Source organism: Chaetodon auriga, chromosome 13 (assembly GCF_051107435.1).
Source record: "Chaetodon auriga isolate fChaAug3 chromosome 13, fChaAug3.hap1, whole genome shotgun sequence".
NCBI lineage: Eukaryota > Metazoa > Chordata > Actinopteri > Chaetodontiformes > Chaetodontidae > Chaetodon > Chaetodon auriga.
Genome location: NC_135086.1, coordinates 5925317 through 5944842, shown reverse-complemented (window position 1 = coordinate 5944842; position 19526 = coordinate 5925317). Strand labels below are relative to the sequence as shown.

Sequence of the window (19526 nt, the reverse complement as noted above, 5' to 3'; positions counted from 1 at the left end):
GGAGGAGTTTATTGCACACGATTCACATTTGGATGCGGGTTACATGATATGTGTGTATTTGTGTTTCCGTAGCCACACCTTAGTTTGAGACAAAAGCCAGAGAAGCTGGAATGCTGAATCAAACCGAAATAAAACAGAATGTGATAATTGGCTAATCTGATGTTACAGTTTCTCCCATGAAACCACTGTCTCCAAGTCCTCCGTAATGACTGCTTTCTATATGAAGCTTTGTATGTTGGCTGCCCCAGAGGATTACTGGTACTGGAAGTCATGACATTTCTACAGCTGGCTATGCTTTGTCACCACTGACCAACTACTAGACTTTAAGATGAATGGCATTCATTCCACCAGGGTCAATCTCACAATGTTAATGAAAGTGGGAAATAATGTGGGTATCTGCCCTTTGATTGGGATGCACTCCCACTCATCCTGCTGACAGACAGACAAACAAACCGGACTGAAGACGTAATGTTGTTGGTGGAGGTAAACATACCAGGAATGTGGACTTGTGCCGTGCCAGATGATGCTGGATGGCGTTGCGGCAGAAGCTGACCCATGTTCATCTGCTGGATGACCCTGCGCCAGTGTAGTGGTGTCAGTGACATGAATGAGGACACTGTGGTTTTTTATTTTTTTCAGTGTTATTGTCACATTGAATGCAGCCCAACTGAGGACATGACCGACGAGGACACTGGTCATCAACATGTCAGGCTTAAAACATAGACCTCTAAATACAGGATTCGTGGCAAACCCAACGGTGCTTAGCTTCAGTTCAGGTCGAGCGCTTTCTGTAGCTGACTGCATCACTCAAAAGCATAACCCTGTGCTGAAAGTGACACATTCCTTCACATAAGTGTCTCTCACTTAATGGATTTTGTTACAGGCTGATCCCGTCAGTCACCTGAATCACGCAGCAGTCGAATCAAACAAAGCTGCTGCATGCCAAGCTGTGATGGTGCTGATGCCAGCAGCCATTAAACAAACTGCAGAAAACTGTGAAAGCTCAAGCTCTGCAGCGCTGTGACAGGGGAGGGTGGGTCGCGTTGTCGTCAGTGGATATTGGGAGTCGTTTGTGGAATGACAGACGCTCTTGTTTTTGTTTACTATTCAGTCCCAGTGATTGACTCAGCTGGCCAACCCCACTGCATTTCTGGCATATTGGGACAAGAGATGAGAGAAAACAAGCTGGAATATATATAGAAAAAAGAGAGAGAGCAACGAGGGACAGATTTCACAACAGAGATATTTTTCCCACATTTCATCAGCGCAGCAAATTTACAGCAATGATGATTTGAGTTGTTTGGTCCCAAAAAAAAAAAAAACCCATTAAGTATAGCTTGTTTTTGATAGATTCTATACAATATATTGGTATTATTTGCACACAACTATATTAGCAATAGAAGCTCTTTATTAAGATGTGGATTTGGTTGTGGAAAAAGTGGTGCTTCACCAAAATGCAGTCACTGTTTTGGCATTTTAAATCTTATTCCCATCTCCCTCTATTCCCCCCTTCTGAACAGAGTTTGGTCAAAGCTTTGGCCATGCTGATTCTTAAACTGGCTCTGAATGCTACTCTCTCTCCTCTGAGGAGTCGGAGGAGTTAAAGGCAGACTCCTCCGCTCGACTGTGAAGCTCTTTTGTGCACACATTCACAGGAGGAGGAGTGACAGGGAATGTCAGTGTGGGTTTGTGCATGCTGCTGCTGCTCAGCGCAGACACTTCCTCAGAGTTACACAGAGTGTTTGTGTCCGGCATTTCTTCAACTGCCCTTTTTCCGAGCTTTGATAGCAGTTGAAGAGCTCGCTCGTCAGCTGGTGTCCAGTTTGTCCTCTGCTCTTTATGCCACCGGAGAGAAAAGTTGTCACAAATTCATCAGCTGACGTCTTTGACAACATGTGAGTAGCATGCTCAGTACTGAGATTTGCGGTGAACCAGAAACTTGATTTTTCACTTTTTTTGAAAATGCACTTAAGTACTTATTGACATCAGGTTGTGTATTATCCAAACACTTGGCCACATTGTGTTTTCATATGTTAATCTTTTTTTACTGTTTCAACCACACTGACATGGAAATTTGCCCTTTTTAAGTTTAATCTTTTACAAATGCTGGTGAGACGTGGAGGCAGGCACATATGGCAGTTTTAATGGCTTGAAGGACAGTTTTGAATTTTGTAGTTTTGGCCATCATTCCTGTCTATGTGGTGACAAATCTGAATGGGGCACAGGTGTTAAATAAACCTCCAGTTTAGCCAAACTGGGGAGGAAACAGTGGGTGCAAACTGCAGAAGTGTTACCCAAACATCCATCAGAGTTTGCAGACTGACTTCCTGGTTCACGTGTGGTGAACTTTGGTGTAGCAGTGTAGAAGTGTGTGTGTTGCACGTTCTCTGCAGGAGGTTAATACTTCTTCTTTGATCCCATACACATTAGTCACAGGGAGACGTCTGCGTTCCCGTCCCCACAGCCTTAACTTATCAGACAGAATGAGAGTTGGCCATGCCTGCCCTGTTGGGCACAGACGATTTGTTGCTACATTCTTGGAGTAAGAGAGTGAGGCTCAAATGAGTCGAGTCAAATTTAACTCTGTATTCGTGTTGCCTGCAGAGCTGCGGAGGGGTGGGGCCGGGGGCTTACATAATCTTGGTGGAGATAGAAGTTGATGCAATAGAATGATATCACTGCTGAGACTGTTTCGTCCCGACGGATGACTGAGGTTCAAATGGTCCATAGGTCCAGGAGCAGGAGAGCAGTAAAGACAATAGTGAAATGTAGCCATTACTAATTCTACGTGAGATTCCCCTAAATTTGCCTTTACAGCTGCTAATACTGAATGATTCCTGTTCATTAAGGTCGTTGACTAAGTCTGCTTCACCTGGTTCTTCAGCACCTCTCGGTTTAAAGTAACAATCTAAATATTCATTTTAAGTTCTCCAGCTCAAATGGGAAAATCTTGATTGACTCCCATCACAAGGAGATCAGGATCAGTCGCTGAGCAGCAGACTTGATCTTGCTCATGTGTCCTACAGCAGATAAGAAAGCGTGAACTTCCATCCCTCAGCTGAGGCTTTGGCTCTGGGAGTTCTTGGGTTTATATTCTGCAGATGTTCTTACATGTGCCATTCTGTTCCAGATGAGCTGTTTCATGATTAAATGAGATTTAATTAGTACATGTCTGTCAGTTGATTTGAATGTGAACATCCGAATCTGGACAACAGCAGTCGACATCTCCTGATATCTGCCGTCCTGAATATTCTGGCATCTGATGCTTCTCAGCTGACTCTGACAAGCATCCCCTTGATGCTACAAGCTAACATGCTCCGTGAGAATGTGACCTCATCGAAACATGGACATTGTCAGGCTGTGGCGCTGCTCCAAGAAGATGCAGAGGTGAAACGTCTGGTCCTTTGTGTTGGCAACAGGCTCCCATATCAATCCCTCAGTCTGGTCTGAGGCTTTGGGGAGGATTAGGCTGCTTTGACTCCAAACTTTGCTCAGTTCCCGTTGCATAACAGCCAAGACAGAAAAATAAAGCATTGGACACAAAGAGAGAACAAGTGCCTTGTGTTGTGGAGTGTCCCCGTTTGGACCCTGTCTGCGGGGGCACAGGGACAGGGGTTTCTGCCAGGCGACAGACACTGACTGTGGGGTAAGTGTTTGTGTGCTACACTTCTCACACAGAGGTTATTTAGCTTTAGAGCTAACGGTTAATAACTTTCAGTGCAACCCTGATTCAAAGATGTTAGGACATAAAAGAATGTGATCTTTTTTGACACATACTTGACTGAAAACAGCACAACGGCAACATATTTAATGTTTGACCTCATCAGATTAATTGATTTTTATAAATATCTGCTTACTCTGAATCTGATGCAGCAACACATTTTAAAGACTGGGAAAGTTGTGGAACGCACCAAAAACACCTACATTCCACAGGTAAACAGGTTCATTAGTAACAGGTGATAGTATCATGATTGGGTATGAAAGGGGCATCCTGGAAAACTCAGTTGTTCACAAGCTAGGATGGAGCGAGGTTCACCACTTTGTGAACACATGATCGGATAAAGGAGATTAATGCATGGGCTCAGGAACACTTGGTAAAACAGTTTCCCAACTTCAGGGCTGTATATACAAATCCCTGAAAGATCAATTTCATGTATTTTTGTACTTTAGCGTGAGTATTTTAAAACTCTTCGCAGGACATAGTTAATCCTCCAGGACAGAGTGCTAGTTATCTGCTGTCCATAATGTGTGAGGATGAATGACTGGTCTGTTACCTCCTCACAGATACAGCTTTACTCCAGCTGTTGGCCAGACAGCCATCTTTACACAGCTGATCTGGCTAAAAATGCCATAGCAGAGCCAGGATATAATTAATCATGATCACTTTCCACAAGCCTTTCTCACAAAATCTGCTTTAAATCCATCTTTTATCCATTGATGTCTTTACACTCTGTGCGAAGGTCCTTTTTCAAATCACTTTATCTTGGTCAACAGTAAACTGTTTCTCATGGATTATATGATATTTAGTCAGGATGTTTTGAAGTTTGTTAAATTTGACACGATTCAGTTTGTAAGTCAAACTTTGCTGGCTTAACTGCGGTTTCGCAGTAGTAACGTAAACAACAGTTGACTCTCAGCTGGAAACAGTGGCAAACATTCGTACACACCTTTCCCACAGGTTATGGAAATCCTTGCTGTGCTTTATTTGACTGCTTCGCAAAGGCACTTGTCAAACAACTGGTCCCCACAATCCTTTTCCTGTTAAGTGTTTGTGCTTCACAGACACTAGGAATCAAGTAAAAGCAGGAATACAAGTAGAGAGACAAAGAACAAACGTTATGCTTTCTTTATTAGGCACCACCGTCTTGTTCAGGGTGTGTTATTGGCCTGGGGTATCCTTCTACATGGGTCACTTAGCTTACTAAAAACACCCCTCCTGAGCCAAGGGGTGGATGGACACGGGAGATGAACTTTACAAGGAGACAGGGACTAAGTTTTCAGCATGAACTCAAACACTTTCATGTTGGCTCCATTGGGAACGCTGGCCTCTCCTTCCTTGTTATTATCTTTCTTTATAAAGAGAGTTCTATTCATGCGCTGGCCCTTCCTGGTCTTTGTCATAACACTGTTTTCTTCACTTCACAAGAAGAGGTAGCGTTATACTAGCCGCTATACAGCCAGTAACATCAAGAACATGTTCTGGCCAAGTCCATTTGTCTCAATTGCGAACGTTCATCAGTTGGTGTAGGGTTGCAGATGGTGGCACACATTCAAAACAGCTACCCAGATTCAGCCCCTGATGGTGCTACTTCAGGTTTATTCATGAGTTCCTTCCAACCAACACTGAAGCCACGAAGTAAATGGGCCGGTGAGCGGTGATTGCACTAGTGACTCTTGCTGGTTGTTCAGGGCACCTGTATGGATAGAGTTGGGTTGTGAAGCGATAGCAAGAACTTCTGTGAGTGTTTTGCTGTCAAACTCATCTTTAATCAGTGTAACACATGAACAATGAACATGGGTATTGTTAGCTAGCTTACTACACCTGCAGTATGTGAACTTCAGTGTGCTTGGGGAGGTTAGCAGAGGAGCTTTTAGAAACTGAGTGTTTTTCAGGCAGCACAGCAGGTGCTCCATCATGTATATATATCTTATTTTTAGATTTTGATATAAAAAGTGTGGCCAAGGTCTGCCGCTGGAAGCTGCCTCCCGTTCTGGGCTTTGCTCTGTCATCATCTCCGTCAATAGACAGGCAGTGCTTATTTTTCTTCCAGGAAGCTGGCAAGGTGGCCTCTGTAGTAGAGACGCTCCTCTTGGTCCCCTCCTCTATGCTCAATCACTGCATTTAGAGCAGACTAGTTGTAAGAATGGTGTAAATTTCAAATCTATCAAAGTAGTCGAAGTTGATTACTGGCTTAAAAAAATAAATGAGTAAAGAGTAGAAGTACAGTTTAAAAAAGGAACAGTATGTGCAGTAAAACACTCCAAAAACACCCCCTGAGTAAGGTCAGAGAAATACCTCTTAGACTGGGACAATGTTTTTTTTACCCTCAAGCTCCTCTTCTTCCGTCCATCTGCGAGTCCCTCTTGCATTTTGAAAAGCGATAAGTAAACATCATTTGGGACAATGGAAAGTTTCTGTGGTCTGAAGGTCTTCAAAAGGTTCTTGACACATTAACCCTCCATGAAGAATCGCATGAATACAGCTCTGATACCAGGAGCAGGGCCAGCTTGTGTCTGAAGCAATTAGCAGGATTTTGATTAGAGCAAGAGCTGATGAGAGTTGCTTTGAGGAGGATCTGCATAAATTATTGAGGCTTCCGGCCAAATGAAGTGGCTCTGTCTTTGCAGTGTCTCCAGATCATAGCTAGCGTGAGTTAGCCCATCAGCGTTTCTCCTCACCTCTAGAATGAGCTGCAATCAACCGTTTCATCAGACGCTCTCCTCATTTGGCCCTCCAGATTTCCCTTATGCAACCCTGCTGCTAACGACCGCTAATGACTTTTCCCGAGACACAACCGTGCCCAGAGTGAAATGTAATGCTCTGCATGGATGAACTGTCTGGCTGATATATAGCACAAACTGTCTATGTTGGTTATATCTTTTCTTTTGTGTTTGTTTTCAGTGGTATTTGTGATAAATATAATCAATAGTTCTGACCAACACTGGCATCAGGTTACTGCTGGCAGGTTAGAGCTAAAGTTGTCAGAGTTATTTTCAGGGCTTGATACACTTAGATATGAGAGATATTATTTTATAAATCGACTTTTTGTTCAACTTTAATGCATCTTTGTGGAATGCAAGCGATACTTCTTGTAACCATGCTATAAGGGCAGTGTTGGCCTCTTTGAAGGTGAAGAGTATCAATCAATATCTTCCTCCCCACTGCTCCGAATCACCCTCCATTACCTCGTCCTTTGTTTCCCCAATCGTAGCGAGTTTGCACTCACACACATTGATTCAGTAATCTTTCATGTATATTTAATGAGCTGCAGGGCAAGTGTTCATTAAGCCAGAACGAGTTCCTGTACTTACATTTGACTAAGCATTCTGGGGCCATGGATGCTGCCAACAGTTAAACTGTATTTAAATGTATATCCTGGTGTCCTTCCACACAAATGCACTGAGAATACTCATACATAGCATTCAGCGTCATTTAATGTGTTGTTACTTAGTGTTTGAGTTGAAAGAAATACTGCAAAATGAGTAATTTCGACATGTGTTGCATTGCTGTATTTTATCAGGTCTGCTTCATGAGCTCCCTTTTGACTCTTAATTCATCAGCGTTCTCTGACATAAGTCAAATGAATTCCCTCGGAGGATTTAATGGCCTTGTGTGTAGATCATTACTATAGGCCACAGTATTACTTTAATAGCTGTCCTTGAGCCCTCTCATATAGTGAAAGCATGCTTTGTTACCAAATCAATAGTTCAGCCATTAACTTTCACCAAATGTGGCACTAGGCTATACTTACATACTGTATCACAAACAGCTACTGAAGCTCTTCATCCTCTTGAGCTTCTTAAATGTAAATACACTTTGTTCTTGTCGGGCTATTAGTGGTTTAAGCGGTTGAAGCCTGAGGGGATGTTCTCAGAAAATGTTTCATCATTGCTTTTTATTAATGTCACACTTGTGGCCAGTAGACATGGACCCCCAACTGCTTTGGAATGCCCACACACACTCATGGACACTCATGTGCACAGAGAAGCACATGGTGTGTTTATCCATGTAAGCTACGGGGGAAACATGCTATTTCCGCTGTGAAGGGGGATCTATTGCCGCAGGGGTCAGAGCTCAAAGTTCAAAGATCAAGAGGTCACACAGTTGCACCATCTGGCCGACAGAACCTCAAAATATCTGGCAGCACCCTCCATCTTTGTGTTTTGTAGGGCTCAGATTTGATCTGCAGTGTTGCACGTGTGCAGCAAATTTTTTATCTGTGACTGCCTGAGTGAACAGTTTAGTGGCCTCATCCTGCATCTTAAGATCATTATGTGCTTGTTAAGTTTCTGACTGTATGCAGGGATAAATGCTGTGTTTGTCTCAGCCAGCTCCACTGCTTTCTAAAGCATTTCATGGTAAAACTAACCATTTTTTGCCCTTCTGTAATGACAAGGATGTAGCAACGCAACCAATCGGTCATTCCAGGCTAGTTAGACATAGTTCGCTCTCCCCTGCTGTGATATAATTAGTTAGGCCTATGGGGTCGGGACTGCAGACATTCTCCTCTGACTAATGTGCTTGGGATCACAGAGCAAGCATTTACCTCCTGAGGAGTATGTACAAACACAGCAATGTGCACACACACACACAGTGTAAGATATCACACGTACACATGCCCTTTCTTATCACATGAAGGAGCACCGTCAGATGTTATTTCTAGAGGCTTACATATGTTCATTTCAGCCGAATGAAAACAGCAGCAGACATAGCACCACACACAAAAGCAGTCTCAACATAAATAGTCTGCTTGCCGTAAAAAGTCTCACCAGGGTAAAGTGACAGATTAGATTTCCTGTAATACAAATGGGGATTCTGTGGACCGCTCATCAGTCACGTCGCCTCTGAAGTGAAGACACAAGCTAGTTAAAGAGGGCTGACTAAACTGGGCTTTGCTTTGATGTGAGAGTGGGACCATAGCACAGCTGGCGTCATCGCAGTCGTTACTATCATCATCATCGCTAAAGGGATAGAGTGAGAGGCCAGGGGAAGGATGTAGGGGAACAAAGAGAGAGAGAAAAGGAGTTGGTGGGACAATCTGTGAGTCAAATGAGGGAAAACAGTATCACAACACAATCCATAATCATGTAACTTCCATTAAATCTGCTTGAAATGAGAATGCAGACAGAAAAAAAAGTTTGCTATCAGCCAGAATGACGAATGCACTTGTTGTCAATTGTTCTGCGTTGTGGTGTGCAATAGGAAAGTGACTGTCCTGCATGCTAATGTGTCCAGATGGCTCAGTGATATGGACTGGACCACAGACTGAAGAGCTTTCAAACTGTGGGAAAAAGGTTGTGTTTTGTGTGTAGGCCTAGGTGTGTACATTTATAAACCGTCCTTCCATCCCAGCGAACGGCGACTGTAAATCATCTCTGTCGTACTTCATCTATCACTTTTAGTCTGTACCAGTATAAGGGGCCCGTTTTATATTCTCTACAAATCAGATCAGCACCCGCTCGGTGTATTCATCTTTCTATTTTTTACCCGTGAAGCTTCTCTGTTTTCTCCATCTGCCTGCAGCAGGGTGGAGTTTTCTCCCTGCTTCCTAGCTTGGAGAGAGCTCGTTAAATGGCTGTTGTTGGACGAAGTAACTCTTTCCATTACATGAGCGTTTTCGACACCAGTGGGATAAAAGGAGGGACATCTCTGTGCGTGTGTGCATTGGAAAGGGCTTATTTCTGCAGATGGTGGTGTATGCCTTATGTTTTTCAGCACATTTTTTTTCCATCTATAGCATAAACAAGTCTTACATACTGGATTAATTTGTAGACACAATTACTGGAATAAAAGGTCTCTTAGTAACATATGCAATGGAGGCTAGTAATCCATAAGGAGGTAGGTGTGCAAGAGAGAGGAAGGAGCACTGATGTCATTCTATCAAACTCTGTACTCTGGGTTTCAGTGTCCACTTACCCCCCTCCTCCCACATACACTGTCAAACAGGCTGTTGTGATAGACCTCCCTCATACGCACACACAGCAGGGGCAGCCTTTAGTCTAGTGTGAGCCACTGAGCAGCCAGCAACAGCAGTAGCTGTCCTGATCCAGCCAGACAGTTCTCCAGGAGAAGGAGGAGGAGAAGGAACAGTAGCCAAAACCAACTCCCCTAACTCCTGCTGTAATCCCCCATGTCCCACCCGGGGGCTCCTCTGCAGGGCTTTTCCCAGCTTAGATTGGGACTGTACCGTCGTCCACTGCTCACACAGGTAGGGGAACCTCCTCCTGCTGCTTCCTTTGACAAGGCTTTGACTTTGGCTTTGAGGTGACTTGCTGAAGTGTTGTAGTTCAGGCTATCAGGATGTGAAATCAGCTGAGCCGTGTGGCTGATCATCCTAATTGCGTGAGTTAAATTTTGGCTACAGGGCAGGTGATTATAAAGGTACTGAAATGGAGAAAGTTAGTGGAGCTCTGCTTTCACGACTTATGTCTATGTTTAACGGCGTGACTGAGGCATTAAAAGTGTAGTCATGTGGAGGGGAATACATGCACAGCCCCTAACTTGATACTTAAGCAGTTTCATGAGCTATATAAATGTGTAATGATGGCTTGATTTGGAGCCTCATGTCTTAGCAGCCAACTTTTCATGGAAGACAACATTGACTTGGGTGGAGAATTCACATTAACAACTACAAAATGTCAGAAAATTTGTATCATAATTGATCTTTTTTTGGCTATGATTTGTATTCATTATATTAATTGTGATGACAGCACAAACACTGTCTAATTGGCATTGTGATACTGCAATAAGCCATTATCACACTAGACATGCTAGAGGCTATCATTTCCTGCATATTGTCCACCAGTGTACTAATCAAAGTAAAGTCGCTAACGGATTAGTAGAAGGAAACATGCGCTGTGCTTTTCTGTGACCAACAGCCACCACATTTGTTTCCACCAGCAGCTTGACAGTGCTGCCGTTACAGTGCGCCATTCCCTTGGCAAGTTGCCCCGGGCCAGCCAAGGAGACCTTGCAGTACCCAGCTTGTGTACGCCCACTAAGCTCCATTACAGAGCCCCGTATTCACTAAAGCTGAGATGGAGATATCTATAAGTTACAGAGACACAGACAGCTTCTTTGTGCAGCTCCTTTCTCAGCTGTAGCGTCTGATTTGGTTATCAGGACGTGCCTCATCATGGGTTTGGAGGTTTCTTGGGAACTTTAATGGACAGTAGAAGAAGAATTATCTGACCAGGTATTGTTTTTCCTCTTTGCCACGCTGAAGTACGCATGACCACAAACTTTTACTAAATGGTGTGGCGGATGTGAGATAATAGGGATTTTTTCAGATATTATGCTTTTAAAGAACAAACTCATACTTTGATCACCTTTGATCACTTAAAAATATTGATAATCTGTCTGTATTGGTGCACATTGTTGGCTGTGTGAGAGAATGCGTAAGGAAGGAAGGAAAAAAGAGCTTCATGTAAACTTTTGTATGTGTGTTTCAACCTTTTCAGCGTGACTGTCAGTATGTTGAGCATTTGTTTTGCTTTGGGCTTTGGAGGCCAAGGAAAGCCTCCAGGCCTTCTGTACTAGGTGAAGCTGATTTTCCAGTGATGACTAAATTCTTCTGACTGGGGCACCCCACTTCCTCTTCACTGGACTTGGGTATAGCCGTGTGTGAATGTGCATGGGTGTGTACTGTATGTGCACTACGTGTGCTTGTGCATTTGTGTTCAGTGAAAAACGTCTACATTGCTGTTTTCCATCCCAGTTTATGAGGTAACAAATCGGTAGATTAAAAGACTGACGTCCATGCATCCACCCGTTTACCACATCAGGTCATCCTGTTCACAGCTGTTCAGATCATAAGCACATAAAATGAACAACTGATCAATCTTCTATTATGCCTGTATCCCTTAGGTGGCACAGATTAATCCAAGCAGTTGGGAAAATGCAAGGCAGGCTCCTGTTATTTCATCGGTTTTTCCACAGTGCATGCCATAGACTCTGCTCATTTCCTGAAGCTGGTAGAATAGGTGGACATGAGCCAGTGTTTAATTTAACTGCAGCTATTTTGGCCATGCCCACACAATCTCCTGATACCCCTGCGTCTCTTGATGATAGTTCCTGACTCTTTGCTTCTTAATGTCTTGATAAACTGTGTGTTTATATTTAGAGGACTACGCAGGATTTATGACATTTTCAGGATTTGTTTCTTTAGTGACCTTAAATACTATGGCTCTAAAAATACTGAAGTGATTGAAAATTAAAGGGTTTTGCAAGGCTGAATGGTTGTTGATTGTTGTATTTGGCACAGTCTAATTCTAATGAGCCTCTCTTATACTCATTTGTTTTAGAAGTCATCCATACCCAAGGACCACTGGACGGCAGCCTCTACGCCAAAGTTCGCAAAAAGGAGTCAGTTGACGGGACAGTCACAGCGAACGGCCTCCCACCCACTGCTGTTGAACACGCCCTACCTGCGGTTGACCATGCCTTGTCAGTGAGCAGCGACTCAGGAAACTCTACTGCCTCCATCAAAACTGACCGAACTGATGAAGCAGCAACAGTTCCTCAGACTTCCGCAGTGAACCAGACACACGTTCCTGTAGGTGAGGAACTACCCTCAGTCCATCACCACGCCCCAGCTCCACAACAGCCAATCAGTCCCCAAGAGAAACAGGAGCTGGAACAGCTGCTGAGTGGCTTGGAGGGGCCCATGCATCGACAGGGATACCTGTCCACCCCGACCTCTGCTGTTGGAGGCATGCTTCACTTGGTGCCTGCCCAGGTCCATGTCAATGGGCACAGTAGCATTGACCGTGAGACAGACATTTTAGATGATGAGCTGCCTACTAGTCAAGAAGGCAACAGTGTGGACAGTTTAGGGACGTTCTCCTCCACCGATGGTCGGGCGACACCAGCTGATCTTTATTACCAGTCTGAGTCACTTATCAATGGCCAGGACCATGTGCCATACCTGGAGCGCAGCGTCCCAGAAAAACCTCTGGAAACCGTCCAGCTACAGGTTGGCATATCAAACAAACCTGTCACTCTGACCCAAAGTGATTCAGCCCCATCCTCGGGTAATTACATGGCTACCCAGAATGGTAATTTGTACCGCTCTCAGTCATTTGGTGCAGAACCAAAATCTATGCCGCAAGCTCCCACCCGCACCACCAGTAGCAGGGATGCCGTCCAGCGTGGTCTCAACGTTTGGCAGCAGTTTGGCGTACCTGAGGAGCCAGTAACTGAAGGCCTTACTTTTAGTCCACCTCCTCCTGTAGCAGCGATTCCCAGCCACCACAGCCTCCCCCAGTTCCCTCATCGCCACAGCGCCTCCCAGCAAGAAATTGAGCAATCTATTGAAACCCTGAATCTTCTCATGTTGGACCTGGAACCAGGCCGTTCGCTAGTGCCAAAGTCCCAAAGTGCTCCACTGCGGGAAAACAGTGTTGTAGTGACCACCCAACCATCCTTCTCCCAGAGCCAAACTAGGCCCTCTTACCAGGCTGATGCCGCCATTCATACCCACTTTTCTGGCCCCATGTCCAACCAGGCCAGCCACTCCTCACCTGCTCAGATGTCACCTGGGAAACCTAGTACACCAGAGCCTGCACCTGCCCAGAGTTTGAGTTACACATCCGAAATGGCCGGAGTTGGCCCTTCCTCACAAGCCTCCCCCACTGTAGCTGGTCACATTCAGCTCAAGTCCATCAACACCTACCCACCAAATGCACTGTCCCAGTCTGCGGAGGTCCCTGAGCCCCAGAGAAGCCCTAGTGCTGCCTCAGCATCATCCCAGCCAAGAGATAGTGAGCCAGATGAAGTCTTCAACGTTGAAGGTCTGGTGGCCCAAAGAGTGGCTGGTAAGATCTAACTTTAAGTCATTTCATCCTGATACTTTGCTCCATTGGTGACCTCAGCACCTTTAATGTGACAAAGAATTACCTGTCATCTAGCAGAAGGCTGCACCTTCTTAAGTGTTTGCATGATCTCATAGATGTCTGATGTCTGCCCCCCAAAATTAAATGTTTGCCCAGGGTATAACCAACCTTAAAATTCAGTACTATATTGTTCACTACCCCAGCTTGTTATAGACAAGGGTATTGGCCTTGACCAACAGCTTGTCCAGCAAAGAAGAATTGTAAAGGTGGAGGGTCCACACTCCAAATTTTTTTCTTTGCACGGAACTAAATCTTGTCGTAGCATTCTGCTAAAGCTTCCTCCAGGAACCGCAACACAACTTTTATCCAGTAGGGACCACAATATTACCCTGTTGTTTAATGGTCTTTGCTGATGCTAACTTCTAAATTAAATATTATTGTACCAGTTGTGTGTAATCTCTGTTTTTGTGGCAGCAAATGCAGGACAGAACATTTACTGAACAGTAACATTGATGCCATCAGCCATGTAGTGTACACATATGCTCTTGGAAAACAGTTCTGCTCTTATCTCATTTCCTGAATGTCACCTCATCAGTCCCCAAACAGGAAGTGCTCTCTTCAGTCCAGCAGGTTGACTGTCCCTAGATAAGCACATCAGACATCCTGCACAGCAGTAAGAAATGGAACAAAGTCAACATAAAACATTGTGATAGCTGAGCTCTCAGATAACAAATGCCAGAAAGAGGTTTTCTAGAATCAACAGTACGGATCACCTCACTTTACTGCCATGTAAATGTAGAGTGAAGGCCGGGTGTCGCAATACTAAATGCTAGTTTCACACCATTAGGAGCTGGAAATGTAGCGTATTGTTTGAGTGAAATAAATGAGTCCCATGTCAGATTGCTTTCTATTTCCATCCTCCTTTTTTATGACTTGTTTGGATTTAGTTAAGGCAAAAGTGTTTCACTTGTTTAGCTGAAACTATAGGTTTATGTCTAACCTTTGATAACAGGAATGAGTGTCTTTTAAAGATGTGGAAAATATTAGTTATCTTCCTGTCTTGTGTCATAGGCGGGACCTCACCTTCCTTGTTTTCCTTTTCCTAGTTTTGTCATCATCATTCTTCTTTCTCTCATCATTCATCTCTTTACCCAGAATACTCAGCTCGTGTCCAAAGTGTCATCCCAAGCATGACCTCTTCTCAGTCTGAGCACCGCCGTTCTCACTCCCTGTCGGGTTGGTTCTCCCATCCTGTCTGAAGGAACACTTATAAACAAAAAAGGAGAGGTCCTTTTTTGCAAGTGTTCCTTCAATCCAAGTTCAAGTCTGTATCTGCTCTGTCTTTGAGTGTGGTGGCCTTTGGTTTGCATCTAACAATTTCTAATTTTTTGTTCTCGTTTCACTTCCTCTTTTCTCCCTTCCATACTTACATTTTTTTCTGGCATTGGGTTTGCAGAACAGCATCTACATCATCATCAAACTAACTATTGATTCCTCTCTGAATACTTAACTCACACTTCATTCCTGTTTGTTCTGAGTTGCTTTTTTCTACCTCAAGGTTAGAGAATTACCTCAACTGTGGCGTAGAAAAAAACTCCCAATTGGATAATGTTAAAGTTTCACAAGAACGAGACAGGGGAAGCACAAAGGAGGCTCTGTCCCTTGCCAGGAGAGTGCATGTCACAAGATCCATTTTGCCAAAGTCGGCGAACAATGCCCAAGCCAGGATACACTGGCCTCATTCAAGACTGCTTTTTTCACTCGCACTATTTTGAAGATTTACAAAGCCAAACAAAGGACACCAAATCTAGGAGAAAGACCACAGTCCTACTTGGAAACATCACTAAAGCTGTATGTGTCCACTGGGAGACAGTGACCACAATGCAGACAGGATTGTTCAGTTTAGGGCCCGCGGGTGTCAGGGGCCAGTCTGGCCTCTTTACCGCAGACAGCAATATCCTTTTTAGTGATGCAATACAATGTCAAAGTCAAGTGTTCCAGAGAGTAGATCTTGGATCATAGAGGTGGAATGAGGTCGTATCTGCAGTCATCATGACATTTATATCCCTTAAGTGGTATTTGCATAAATGTCATAGAGTTCTGATTATAAAGAAACTACTAAATACAGTTCTCTCATTGATCTGAAATGACCTTGCTAAGAATGCAATTTCCTCACTCTCACCTTAGACAACCTCTCTCAGTTGCACATGTGGAGACAGTAGTTTCCCTCCCTTAAAAAGAACAAAAAAAAGGGATCACCTATCAAGTTTATGTTTTTTGAATCAACCCCATGCTTATCCACATGATGACTGGATTTTAAATAGCTGAGAAATGTCAGTCCTCGAGAATCTCCAGCCATCCCAGCTGGAAGCCATTAGCCGTCACTAGGGCAACAGCACAGTGTTTGACAGTACTGTGCTGTAGAGCAGTGCATCGTGGGTACATCTGGTCCTCAGTTTCCACACTCGGTGTGATGGTGGGTGTATTTCTGTTTGGGGGTGTTGACTACATGTTTCAAAGCTGTCAGTTTCAACATTTTTTAACCAACACTTTGCCAACAAGCTGTTTGAAGCTGGAGTTAAATCAAGGACCCTAACAGATGGCATGACTGGCACTTGTTTATCATCGACTTCTTTCTAAAAACAATACCTGAAGTTCATTGATTTATTAACCATAACTCAATAATAGTAATACAAAACACACAGATGTTTGGAAGATGACTTAGAGGTAACAAAACTCAGAGAAAATCCTTTTTAACACTTCAGATTTTTTACGTATGTGGCCATGGCAGCTAAGTCCATTCCTAACTATTCAACAGTTCAAATTTTCACAGCTGCTATCGCTAACGTTTCTCCACAGATATTTGGCCAGGATTTTGCTCCACTTCAAAGTGAAGCTGAGTGAAGGGCATATTAATATTTTCACAATTTCCCTAACCGTCTGGCTCATAGGGTGTGTCTACGTTGTTTTTCCATGTATGGAAAGGTCTCAAACTGAAAGAAGCCGTCACTATCAGCTCTTGTTTGTTCTCACTTTCTCCATGAGATCATTCCACCTTGGTTAAGACATTTTCTCATTTAGGTGTGAAAGAGAAGCCCTTAAGACATAAACAGTAAGACAGCTTCAGGTCCATCACACATACTCATCCAACTGTTTCACTGACAGAATTTAAAGCATCAAGAAACTAGTGCCTTCATGGGATAAGCGGCCTCAGCACAAACAGCACCACAGAATTTATTATCCCCAATTTCTCCAAGCCTATTGCCCTTCCCTTCTTTCTCCCATTAACCTTCATCTTGTTCCAGACTGCAGAACAGCCAGTGATAGTCTTTCACATTGGCTTTGCCGCTTTGGCCAGAATTTCATGCTTTGCTACCTCAACCCGCCAGTCAATGGCATTGCATATTAGCTTAAAGCTCTTAACTCAAATCCTGTTTGTTTTATGCCGGTGGCTTTCTCTCTCTCTCTCTTTGGCTCTCTCAGTTCAAACCAGATTAACTGAATGAGCTTACTGGCTGCTTTGAGCTTCAGCCAGGTCTGGCCACATTGACGCATTAGATAACCAACAGTTTGCACCAGCATATCACAAAGTCTTGATCATTTGTGTGAGAGAACATCCCCCTGGCATTCCAAAAAATAGTGACTTATTATAGCTTCAGCTAATGCTACAAGGGATGGACATGACTATGTAACATAATAATAATATATATAATATATATTTCCAAGGTCACGTTTTTTTTTTCCCTGAACTTTGAAACACTTAGAGTAGTTTGTTTTGTTTTGACATTCATGGAGTTTTTTTTTGTTCAGTTCTTGTGATTAATGTGCTTCAGTTTGATCAGCATTCATTAACCTTGTGTGTGTGTGAATGTTAAATTCAAAGGTTTGAAGAACCACAGCCTCCTGTAAATCCTTTGCATTGTTTGTCTGCAAAATGCACACGATGGCCTGTGCAGTAAGCATTCACAGTGGCTGACAACCATTAACCTCCGATGACAGTGATGGAATTGCTGGAGGAAAGCAGTGTAATGGAGCGGCAGTGACCTGCCGTCGCTTGATTTTAACACTCACTTGCGTGTCGTCTCAGGTGTGCAGGCCCGTACAGTGTCCTTGGATGAGCCTGCAACTGTGCCTCGCCGTCGCATCACCAGTGAGGGCCAATACCAGAATGGTCCTGACGATGGTCCCTCTCCTGATGCCCCAGTTCGCTCCCCCATTCGCTGTGTTTCTCCAGAGTTTGTCAACGCCATAGCGATGAACCCTGGAGGGCGACCTAAGGAGGTAGAAAGCTCGTATTTTGGGACTTTTTTCTTTGCAGGTTGACATGTATGTGTGTTTTTTCATGTCATTGTTCTGCTCTCCAGAGACACATGCACAGCTACCGCGAGGCCTTCGAGGAGATGGATGGAGGCCCCATCAGTCCTACACCCACAGTTGGTGGTGAGGTGTTTCCCCAAACCCCTGCCTTCCCCATCTCGCCGCAAACCCCTTACTTCAACCTGTGTAAGTTCCCCCTCCGGCTGACACAGGGCACTGTGGAGCTCAGGCGAAGTTACTGACTGTAGATATTCAAAATGACAATGATTTCTATCAAATCATCATTAAAGTTTGTTTTCAACAATGGTACGATTCTTATCTTAGATTAGTCTTTATGCAGTATGGCAGACTAAATACTGTCCATGTGTCTCTGGTAGCATTTTAGTAATGCTGTGACTTAGCATTAATCAGCTGTTTTAAGTAGAACAAAGGAAATGTAGATGAACCTGTGATACTGAACTTACTGTAGGAAAAGTCTTGTTTTTAGACTCACCGAAGATACTTTATCATGACTTACAATAATTTCTCTCTTTTTGTACTTCATTTGGTACCACATATTCCGAGTAGTGAACAAATATCCCCACTATTCCCTCATCTCACTTTCATTCAGATTGTAAATGGGCTGCGTTTCCGATGTCCAGTGTATGCGTGGGAAATTGCAGCGTTCTGGCCTTGTATTGGCTCATCAAAATGCCTGAGCGGCCACGTCTCGTGAAGATTGAATCCCTCTTTTCTTACAAGAATGTTATCATTCAGTTAACGCAGGCAAAGAAAGAAAGGGAAGGAGAGACTGAAAAAAGTCAGTTTGGTGTAACTGAAGAAATACGTTGAAAAGCATGTTTGTTATTTACTAAGTCCATAAAACAGAAAAGAAACAGATAAACAAAGAAACGGATATACAGACACCCATCCCCCCATGCAGCCCCTTTTCAACCCCCTCTCTCAGTTTCACATACACCCCACACTAAAACAAGAGTCACGTATTAGGTAACGCATCGTTTGCCAACTCTACCAATTACCTCATCCAGTCCTCTTGCCTATCTCCCCCAGGGCACACCCATAAAAGTTAGTCATAAAAACACACCATATTTTTAACACTCGCTCTGTGGCGTAACATCCCCCCTCCCCTCAAAGTGGGAACACAGTACACAGTGTACACAGTGACACTGAGCGGTAACCTTTTCTGAGATACACGGAGAATGCTGAATATTGAATTCATTTGGATAAATTGTTGCATTAGATATGCATTTGTGAGAAAATAAGTTCCTTCATTGTTTTTTGTGTTTTTAATGGACATCAAAACGAGATTCTTTTCCCAGCTAAGCAGAAAATGTAGTCAACTGTCATCAGTGAACTGGCATTAGTTTTGCAGTTATTTGCAAAACTCGTTAAAGATGCATGGTTAGCTGACTGATTAATGCACGTGACACTAGATTTATTTCCCATTGCACAGTCGTCTTGAGTAGTGTGTCCTCAAATCACATTCCCAAGTGTTCACTCAGCCTGCCCCACACACACCACCCACAATTTAACGTGGGGCATCTAGGTTGCAAGTACAAAGAATTGATTTGGATTCTTTGGTAAGTGGAGGATGCACGTCTCTCTACCGGAGTTCCACTGTCCCACAACGTCAGCCAGTTGATCCCCAACCCGTC

General features: G+C 43.8%; 1 protein-coding gene across 1 annotated transcript in view; it reads left to right on the top strand.

Moving 5' to 3' along the window:
* tns1b (tensin 1b) overlaps positions 1-19526 on the top strand; it is a 151368-nt gene that overhangs the window by 117574 nt on the left and 14268 nt on the right. Inside the window, exons 18-21 of the mRNA XM_076747214.1 lie at positions 12025-13536; positions 14710-14790; positions 17642-17835; positions 17919-18057. Of these exons, the coding sequence (XP_076603329.1) occupies positions 12025-13536; positions 14710-14790; positions 17642-17835; positions 17919-18057 (1926 nt within the window). The remainder of the gene's footprint in view (positions 1-12024; positions 13537-14709; positions 14791-17641; positions 17836-17918; positions 18058-19526) is intronic.